Source organism: Penicillium maclennaniae (assembly GCF_028827695.1).
Source record: "Penicillium maclennaniae strain IBT 15551 chromosome Unknown utg000006l:1.0-2513246.0:1.0-2515036.0, whole genome shotgun sequence".
Taxonomy (NCBI): domain Eukaryota; kingdom Fungi; phylum Ascomycota; class Eurotiomycetes; order Eurotiales; family Aspergillaceae; genus Penicillium; species Penicillium maclennaniae.
Window position 1 is genome coordinate 657,930 of NW_026623218.1, and position 10,348 is coordinate 668,277.

At 48.6% G+C, this 10,348-nt stretch overlaps 2 protein-coding genes across 2 annotated transcripts; one reads left to right on the forward strand and one right to left on the reverse strand.

Annotated features, from left to right (window-relative positions):
• Positions 1-451: 451 nt before the first annotated feature.
• Positions 452-5,854, forward strand: N7477_006492 (rRNA-processing protein UTP21; the record flags this gene model as incomplete). Its single annotated transcript, XM_056968155.1, has 9 exons — positions 452-571; positions 631-731; positions 817-2,125; positions 2,184-2,435; positions 2,496-3,134; positions 3,204-3,766; positions 4,038-4,179; positions 4,236-4,303; positions 4,402-5,854. 9 exons carry the CDS (start codon positions 452-454, stop codon positions 5,852-5,854), a joined length of 4,647 nt encoding a protein of 1,548 aa, XP_056820951.1.
• Positions 5,855-6,505: 651 nt separating this feature from the next.
• On the reverse strand, positions 6,506-7,245 carry N7477_006493 (rRNA-processing FCF1 family protein; the record flags this gene model as incomplete). The annotated part of the gene is made up of 4 exons (XM_056968156.1): positions 6,506-6,587; positions 6,639-6,995; positions 7,059-7,121; positions 7,175-7,245. The coding sequence occupies 4 exons, from the start codon at positions 7,243-7,245 to the stop codon at positions 6,506-6,508; spliced, it is 573 nt and encodes a 190-aa protein (XP_056820952.1).
• Between the last annotated feature and the right edge of the window lie 3,103 nt (positions 7,246-10,348).

Below are 10,348 nucleotides of genomic sequence, written 5' to 3' on the forward strand. Positions count from 1 at the left end.
GTATCTCTCGACGTCCGCTAGCCTGCTCTGCTCTATTCTGCTCCGCCTAATTCAGCCCTCGCCCCATCCAATTGCATCAACGAGCTTCTAGAATTGAGCCAATGACGGCGACGGAATTCATCTTCTCATGGCATCGTTATTGAAATTCTCTCGTGCTTTCTGTTGGAATGTTCAACTTGCGGACGCCGGCAAATCGTGCTCATAGGCTATGGGGCGGGACGGAAGGCGGTCAGAGCTTTCTTGCGGATAAAAAAAAATCACCACACTATTCGAGCAACCTTTGGTCTGCGAGTATCGAGTAGTTCGCTATTCAGCAATTACTTTCTGCGTTTTCGTTGCTTGAAAGTCTCGCTATCTGTTATTTTGTCTGATTTTTTGACTTTCACCTCAGTCTCGTTGTTCCGTCGTAATACGTGCGGCCGCTACAGCATTGCATTTTGCCCGCGACAATATGCCGGCAATGGCCAGCGATACATTCGGCTTGCCTCTTGCAAAGAGGCAAAAGAGGGTATTTGATGAGAAAGCTCGAAAGGAAGGCCGTCATGGCTCCAAAGTCTTTGCTCCTTTTCGGGTACGTCAAGAACTATTTCATTTAGTTCAAATCTTTCTGCTAACTCGCTGGGTGTGAAGACGTTAGGACTCGTGTCACCGACCCCCGTTCCCTTTACTAGTGTGCGCCTGGGCAAGTCGACATTCCAAATTACAACTTCGGTGGGCCATTCCCTCCAGACGTACGACTTGCGCCGAGGTCTGAGCCTGGTCTTCTTGAGTCGACCACAAACACCCGAGATTATCACCGCCACATATGCCTGGCAGGACAAGGTTTTCGCTGCCTGGGGCCATCTTCGACCTCGATCCTCTGGGGGGAGTCTGGGTCTTCAAACGCGGCAAGCGCGTCGCAAGTCTGGACAGTCCGGCGCTTGATGGGCCCATTGAGCGGTTGATGGTGTTTGGCTCGTGGGTTATTGGCTGCTGGGCAGGTGGGCTAGAGATCTGGAACACTATTAGCTACGAACACTATGCCAGTCTGCGGCCCCGGTCGACCCCCGGTTCGTCAGGGGAGCAGGTCTACGTGGGAATCATGTGCAATATGCCCACCTATCTCAACAAGGTTTTCGTGGGGCGTAGTGATGGCGCGGTTGATATTTGGAACCTTCGCAGCGGCAAGCTTTTGTACACAATGCCCCCTCCATCGTCAGATGCCGGGCCGGTGACTGCCATGCATCCTACTCCGGCCTTATCCCTTCTGGCCATTGCCCACAAGAGCGGTTCTTTGTCGATTCATGATGTCGATTCTGCCCAGTTGGTTTTGCCCTTGAGGAATGCATCGACCCAGGCTCTTCCGGTGACCTCAATTACCTTCCGCAGCGACGGTCTTGGTGCTGGTCACGATGGACGGAAGGCTGGCGTGATGGCCACAATCTCCAGCGGGAGCGGTGATATCACTATGTGGGACCTGAACGATGGGGGCCGTGTGGCAGGTATTCTCCGCGGTGCTCATAGAGTCTCAAACAATGAGACCGGTATGGGAGTGAATCGCGTAGAATTCTTGGACGGACAGCCAGTACTGGTATCGTCGGGAGACGACAATGCCCTGAAGACATGGATCTTCGACGAGACGCCGTTTTCTCCAATTCCTAGGCCGCTCCATTCCAGGGGTGGTCACTCTGCTGCTGTCAGTGCTCTCGATTTCGTGCCCGTGTCCTCAGATGGTTCCGAATCCGGCGGTAAATGGCTTCTCAGTGCCAGCAAAGACTGCAGCTTCTGGGGTCTTAGCTTGCGCAAGGACAGTCAGCACGCGGAAATATCCCAGGGTAATCTGGAACGCAAGGCAAAGAAAATGGGCCCTTCCGGACATTCAAACTCGTCTGTCGCGGATACGCTCAAGGCACCTGAGATCACTTGCCTCGCCTGCTCTCTCAATCGTGATGGGGGTATGGGCGTGACAACCTCGGGCCCGGTCTGGTCAAACCCCAAAGCTTCCAATGCCGACACCTCCAACGCAACGGGCTGGGAAAGCGTGGTTACTGGCCACCGAGGTGATAAATATGCGCGAACTTGGTTCTGGGGCAAGAAAAAGGCGGGACGCTGGGCTTTCGCCACCAGTGATGGGACTGAAGTCAAGGTACGTAGCGCTGAGTCCTTTGGCAAGAAGAACGTGATTCCGCTAACTCACACGTCAGAGCGTGGCTATGTCTCCATGTGGAACTTTTGCGGTTATAGGTTCAGCGGCCGGCTCCATTGATATGTTTAATATGCAGTCCGGCATGCATCGCCAAAGTTTCCCACCTCGCTCGCCCCGGTCTCGTGGTGCGAAATCGCGCGCAAACGACGATTTCACTGTCGGCTCTAGTCATACCAAGGCTGTCACTGGCTTGATGATTGACAATCTTAACCGGACGGTCATTAGCTGTGGTCTGGATGGGAAAGTCAAGGTATATACCTCTGATATCGTTCCGTCAGTCTGACATACCTAACTCACCTTGTCTCTGTAGTTCTGGGACTTGCTTTCTGGTTCGTTGTTAGACGAATTGGATTGGCATCCAATGGCAGCTGTCACAGGCCTTCGTTATAGTAAGACCAGCGAGTTAGTCGCATTCAGCTGTGATGATCTCTCAATTCGTGTGATCGATCTGGAGACCAGAAAACTTGTCCGTGAATTCTGGGGCTGCGTGGGCCAGGTAAATGATTTCATTTTCTCCAATGATGGACGCTGGATTATCGCGGCCTCGATGGACTCGGTATTGCGCGTTTGGGACCTGCCCACCGGTCATCTCATCGACATTTTCCGGGTGTCCAGCACCTGTGTCTCCCTTGCCATGTCATCCAGCGGCGACTTCTTGGCCACCGCGCACGCAGGTAGCATCGGAATCAGCCTATGGAGCAACCGTAGCCTTTTCATGCCGATTTCCACCAAGAACATGGACGAGGATGCTATCGAGGACATCGGCGTGCCAACCTCGTCTGGTGAGAGTGGTGCAGGCCTCGTTGAGGCAGCTTTCCTGGATACGCCCGAGCAGGATGATTTTGAGGGACCGGTGCTGGCAAGTGACCAGCTTCGACAAGATATGGTGACACTCAGCCTGGTTCCCAAGAGTAGGTGGCAAGCTCTTCTTCACCTGGACTCTATCAGGGTATGTATATGATTGTTATGAATTTTTTCCTGTCCAAGGCTGTTGACGGTCTCACTAACGTCATCGCAGGAACGCAACCGGCCCAAAGAAGCTCCGAAGGCCCCTGAGAAGGCACCATTCTTCCTCCCCTCGCTGATCGGTACCAGGGACCCCCAGTCTACGAGCGCAATCACTACTGAAGCGGCCGTGCTGGATCCGCTTACGCAGGGTACGGAAGCAGAGCGTTCGCGGGTTTCCAAATTGCAGGCTGGGGGCCTCAGCTCCTCGGAGTCTCTAATTACTAGGCTTTTGCAGTCTGGTCATCGTTTAGGCAACTACGATGCCTTGATCGAGCATCTTAAATCTTTACCTCCAGCCCGCGCGGACTTGGAAATTCGCTCTTTAGATCCACGGGCGCGCGGCGGTTTCTCTGAACTGTCCGGGTTCGTGACCGCTCTGACGATGCGTTTGAAATTGCGAAGAGACTTCGAATTGGTTAATGCATGGATGGCAGTCTTTCTGAAGATCCATGCTGATACCGTCGGGCTATGCTCTCATCGGGATGAGCCTGAATATCGGGTTCTGCAGCAGGCTCTGGTCTCTTGGGCTCACGAACAAGAGCAAGAAGGGAAACGCCTGGCCGGGCTGGTAGGGTACTGTCGTGGAGTTGTGGGATTCCTAAGATCCGCACGCTAAGCCACTCGCTGTGGTGGTTCCGTGTTTCCTGTACATCTATATCGCATATGTAGTTTCACACCAAAAAAATGGCTTTTGATCAATTTGAATTATTTGCTTCAAGCGGAGTTTTGATATTACTTGCAAGTGGGCCTTTACATATTACAGAACATCTGAAGAATATATCTGCCAGATGTGAGGATTCCACTGATTCCCATTTGTATCGGCCTGACTAAGACAGTCAAATAGCGGGAAAATTCTTCTTCACTTCTACCACTCCTATCTCTTCAGGTTAGACGATGGGGATCTCGCATTTGACGAAGTACCTTTTGCCCTACGCCGAGACTGTTTCGCTAAGGAAAGCATCCGACCAGGGCCCTCCATGCGTGCAGTCAGTAGTGATTGACGGACCTAGTTTGGTATATCATGTCTACTACCGACTACTAGCGTGGACAGACCCAGCTTACGACGTTTTGGACATCCAACCTACCTGCGACGAGGTCAGTCGCGGTGTCGTAAGTTACCTTCTGCAATTGATTGATCTGGGCGTTGAAATGTGAACAACCGTGCTCATGCTGAATATGCCAATGTAATAATTAACCACAATTTTCAGACATAATATATGTTTCGATGGTGCCTTGCCCTTTTCCAAGCGAGGGACTCGACTTGCTCGGCTTGAAAAGTCCAGACACCGGCTGGAATTGACCCGACTCCAAAATGTGGTTCCTAGTCATGAATATCAACATCGTCCAGAGACTTCACTTCGGCATGCTCAGCTCTGGCAGATCCGAAATCTTCCCGCTCGATGGAGGAACCTTCCCGAAAACCCGTTCATGGTGTCCGCGGTTTTCGAGGACTTGCGGTCCCGGTGGAACAAACAGCTCATAATATCGATGTTTCAGCGATCCGATCTCCCTCTGGGGGAGGCTGAATATCCATGGGCTGAGATCACAGCAATGGTCCCCGGAGAAGCCGACATCGAATGTGCCCGGTTCGCCAAACTCACAGGCTCGGCCGTTCTCACAAACGACTCAGATCTGTTGGTTCATGATCTAGGTCCGCTTGGTGCAGTCGTGCTCCTTAATTCGGTGCATATGCTCCAAGACGCACCAGATTTGGTCGAGCTGGAGATCCGGGGCCTGCGATTACAACCCACCGAACTTGCCAATCGACTCGGGTCAGTGAATCTTCCGAGATTTGCCTACGAGCTGATACAAGACCCTCACCGAAGCTTTACGGAGCTTGTGCGACGGTCCAAGGACAACTCCGGAACGGTTGAACGGTCGTCTGATTACATAGAGTTCATCCGCGAATATCAACCCGATGATCGAATGTTGGTCAAGAACATACGAAGTGTCCAGACGTGTGACCCCAGGGTGTCTGAGCTATTCTGGCAGTATGAGCAGCCGGATGTCTATTGTTGCGCCGACCAGCCTCATATGTACCTTGGAATCCTTAATGAAGATCACTCCAGGCGATGTGCCTGGGAACACGGTCGCTTTTACAGATCTATTGGCTATTCCCTCCTCAATCTGTCTCGATCAGCTCCTCAGAAACTCTCACGTGTTCAGGAATTTGTTCGCAGAGGAGGTAGAATCGTTGCTGAGCAGATCAGTCTTAGCAGCACAAACACGACGATCTCCGACTTACGCACTCTACAAGAGCGTATAGATCTTGCGCGAAGAACATTTCGGCATAATACGCCGTCTGTATTCTGGGTGTTATTTGCCTTGTCCGAGATACACTGCGACTCCTCCCGCACGACTGCGACACCCAACGCAGCACATCTTGAGCGATTCCTCAGCAAAGGATTCATGGGCAAACGAACTGACTGGACTGACATCCATCTAATGGCCCAGATACAGGCCATACTGTATTCCCTGCGGATTTTGAAGCAGCTGGCTGAGATCAATGCGGAGAATATTCCCGTCCAGCACCAAGGTATTCTGGCAGGTTTACCCCCACTACATCTTCTCATGATGTCGCGGCACGATATAGTCAAAAGCTTCTCTACGAATGGACTCGCCCGCAATTCGGTCTCCCGGTTGTTTGAGACATATAATTGATACGGCGGGGACGAGCCAACGCTTTCCCGATCGTTACAATCCCATGCGCTTCGTGTGAGGTTCTACCCGACGCTCAATTTTGCATTGGGATTGAAGATCTCTTTAGATCGCGCAGATCCTTCGTCCCCGTGGGATGAATCCTGTGAAGAGCTGATGACGATTCATTGGATGTTTTGGCACAACCTTAGTTGAGACCCAGACAGGCCCAATCGCTAAGGGGCGCCATTTGTTCACGAAAATAGGGCATGTTTGTCTAGGTACATAAACTGCTCTTTGCAGACATCAGGCTGGAGCGCAAATCTGACAGTCCGTAGCTTGGAGAAGAATGGGATTCGCAGATTTGACCGAGTGCCCTCATTATGTCCCGTGGTCGAATTTGAACCACGTACCCAGGTACCAAGCGTGAATTGAATGTAATGAGAGGGTCACTCCAGTGACAATCATTACACAGTTGGGCGTAGAAAATGACCAGCAGGCTATGTTGTCCAAAGCGGCGCCCGCGCTGACCATGAACGAACTCGCGAACCGGGAAAGTCCAAACCATGTGAACGATATATCGACCGACCTATCCGATAGCGTCGGTTCATGACAAGTGACTACCCGAACAGACCCAACCGGGGTAAAGCCTGGCGTGATAGGAGAGGAGAGTTCTCACTTTTCAGGAGCATCTGGAAGTCGCTCAATTACGTATTTCCCACGAGCAACGCTCATGATCGGTGCTCCAGGAATTTTGCTGTTTGGGCGTGAGAATCATAGATATAAATTGCCAGAGTAATTGACGTACCGAATGCGTCTCTTCAGATCGCGATCGTTGGTTGCCACGATATACACGCGATGCTTGATCACTCGATCGACAAGGCAGTCATCTGCATATGTACCCTTGTGGTCACACCTTATTCTTTCGAAGCGGGGGTCTTTGGCGACACGCAATGCAAGTCGATATTTTTGGCCCAGTTTCTCCAGCTCGGCAAGCACGCAGTCCGTGATGACAGGGATGCACTTGGCATATAGGCAGTCCATCATGGTGGGAATGACCTCGAGCTTGTGTTGTATGGTGTGTGAGATGAAGTTGGTGTCGACAAGCACGGAATATGGGGGGGGCCAGAGCCGTGTTGTATTGAAAGAAAAGCGACGATGGAGCCTGCGGTCTGTCATAATTTCAGTAATCTTGCATCACCTGTCAAATGGAATACAGGGTTCGAACGCTTCTTTGACAACATCATCCTTTCCTGTCTTGCCCTTCTTGTCCGTTTTTTCACTCTCTTTCCTGCACTTGTATGTCAGCAACGATCAAAGATGGGGGAGAATGCTATGACATACAGACGGTTATCGCGAAGAGAAATTGCTCTCTTTGCCTGCGCAAACTTGCGAGATTTCTTTTGGACACCCATACTGGCGTGGAGAATTGTAGGAGGAAGGCGGAACGCAGACAAGCGGCTCCAGAAATATTTTTGGCTATCTGGGAGCCTGAGGCGATCACTCTTTATCTGTCGATGACTAATGCACGGCATGGGATCTGCCGAAACTGACCGCTTTTATCTCGCTTTTCGGGAGCCGCTTCGAGTTCCCCGCTCGCAACTCCAGCCTGTAGCCGGACCAGGCACATAATACAAATTATTATAGGTGAGTGGCCGTAACAGATCACACGAGAGATATCCAAAGACATCCAGAAAAGATGTCTAAAAAAAGGAACAAAAGGAGATTTAGCTTTTTAAGGAGCTTCTGGACGGGTGTCCAGAAATTTTCGAGAAAGAGCTGGAATCAGGTATAGATGCCCATTCGAAAGACCCTCTTGGGAACATCTAAGAGATCTGCAGCACCCATTGCGTGACCGTGCGATATGGATCTCTAATCAAAAATGCCTTCCATTTTTATTGATGATCCTAGATAAATTGGCTGGAAATCTATCGAGAAGATGATCGATTAAGCTTTTGCAAAAAATTTCGTAGTTACAAAATTCGCTGATAATACGAGAGTCGTTCTGACACATTAGGAGTGAATCGAGAGTTTTTAACGCTCTCGATTCCTCGTGTCGTAGTATGAGAGAAACGCCTGGACCTCATAACCGCCCGCGAGCCGCCCTCTGAGGGCCGCCCACAGACCCGCAGTTTTGCGGGCGGAGGGCGGGCTCTTCCTGCCCGCGGGCCGGGTAGGGTCTTTAACCTACCCTCAGAGGGCGGCTCGCGGGCGATTCGAGGGCCGACAAACATAACAAATATATATAGACTAACTAGAATAGGAAGTAAGAATTGTTAAGGAATAATGTGGTTATTCCTTAATATGCAGGTGTGGGTATATATATGGATTTGAGGATGTCGACCTTAAGGGTCGAAATAAATGGTCTTTTGGCTAAGCGGAAGGATGTTGCCCTCAAACAACCTCCTTTACAAGAATAGTATAAAAGTATAAGTTATTAGGCTTATATATCCAAATTAGGAACAGTTAAAATTTTTTATGCAAATACGGACGGATAAGGGCCGCCCGCGAGGGTCGGGCGGAGGGCGGGAGATGCCGACCCTCAAAATGTTTTTTATGAGGTTTAGAAACGCCACTCGGAGGTGAGATCAGTTATACACTGTATTTGTATTTTGTACAATCGTTATTCCATTATTGTAAGGCTGATTCCCGCGCTATACCTAATATTTTTGAGGACAACGATGATGTGAGACCACACAGTAGTCTCTAGGTTTAATTAGGTCAGCGAGGCAAAAGCCTTTATATGAAATCTAGTTCCCTTTTATGAAAGAGACTCAACGACGACCCTCCTAAGGGTTAGTGGGTACTATCTAAAATATAGACTGCCCCTATCACGAGCGGTAAGGACCAAGTCCCCGCTATAGTGCCAGAGGACTATCTATCTTAATGCCTGCGGCTATAATATAATTTTATATTAATTAGAATAATGTAAAGAATCTACGTGTTTAGGGTGGAAGGCCTATCGCTTAGGTAAGGAAGGATATCTAGGCTAATGTAAAGGATCTATGTGTTCAGGATAGAAAGCCTGTCGGTTAGGTAAGAAAGGATGTCTGGACTAGGTGTAGTATTGTAGAAGCAAGACTGATTCTTGCTAAGTCTAGATTAATTGGAAACCCTCTCGATTTAAGTACGAATTAGGTCCGAGACTTACTTATTCCACTGCGAGGCAAACCTTCACCGCTAGTCCTCAGTATTCCTTTATAACTACCTCCCCTTCTAGAGACGACGGGCCCCGGAGATAATCGAAATTTTTTTTTTTTTAGTCGTTCTTTGGTATAACATTATCTGGTGGCACGTGACCCCTGGGGTCGGATTATGTGATAGGGATAAGCCTTAGGTGTCGTTATACTTAAGGTATATTATATAGGAGTTATAAATAGTATTAGACTCCCTCTAGTTTCGCGGCAGACCTAGCCGCGATAGGGCAATAATATTATTATACCGCGCGAGGTCGTGTATTTGGTTTAGCTAATAGCAATATATATTTACGTGTGTCTTTTCCGGTCGCGTATCGGTGGTTTTCTAGTGTGTTATTATTATTTACTTATATATATTATTAATATCTTTACTTATATATTTCCTTACTTCTCTCCCCTCACTCTTCCCCCTTTAATAACTCTCTTCTATCTCCTTAGTGCTTATATTTAGTATTGTTTTAACTTCTTTTTATTCGTTCTTCGGCCATAACTTATTGCTAGTTTAGCTTTCTCTTTATTTCTTTTCTTTTTCTCTATTTTTGTCGTTATTTCGCTCGCGAATCAATATATTTGCCCCTTTGTCCCTTAGCTATCGCCCTCTATAGGACGTATCTCTGATCCCCGAGCTTACTTAGTGTGTTCCCTGCGTCCGTCGCTCCCTCCGAGACTGGGATAGGTAGAGCGCCTTCTCGGTAGTTTATATATATAATACGCTAAGTTCTGTCCTATGTTAGATATATTTCTGTGCTAATCGTCCTTGCCCTTCGGTTTATTTATCTTTTTTATTCGGTTATATTTTATTACTAACCTGTCTAGGTTCCCCTTAGTATATAGGGTGACTTAATTAATATAGTTAATTTAGTTAAGTATATCGCGGATATTTAGGCTGTTATCACTAAGTCTGCTAAGGAGGCGGATAAAGATAGTGAGTTTATTACTAGTGACTCTATTTGGTCTAGTGCTATTTATATCTGTGCCGAGGAGGCAGTTCGCGCCTTTATTACTAACTTTCTGCACTTAGTATCTCGTCACTCTAGTATTTATAACCTAGGCACTACGCGTGCCACTAAGCCTATAAGTTAGAAGCCTATTTAGTATAAGTTTCGCTAATAATTCTATAGGTTAACTTCGCTATTTACTAAATGTATCTGGCCGGTTATCTCCCTATTCCTATCGATAACCTTAGCCCTAGCGTATCTAATATTTACTGTCTCTTATAGGAGGCTTCGCTAGTCTCTCGTTTGTCCCCTATAGATATTATATTTATTTCCTAGTGGGTTACGAAGCTAACCTTCCGTAATAATATTTTGGCCACGCTTCG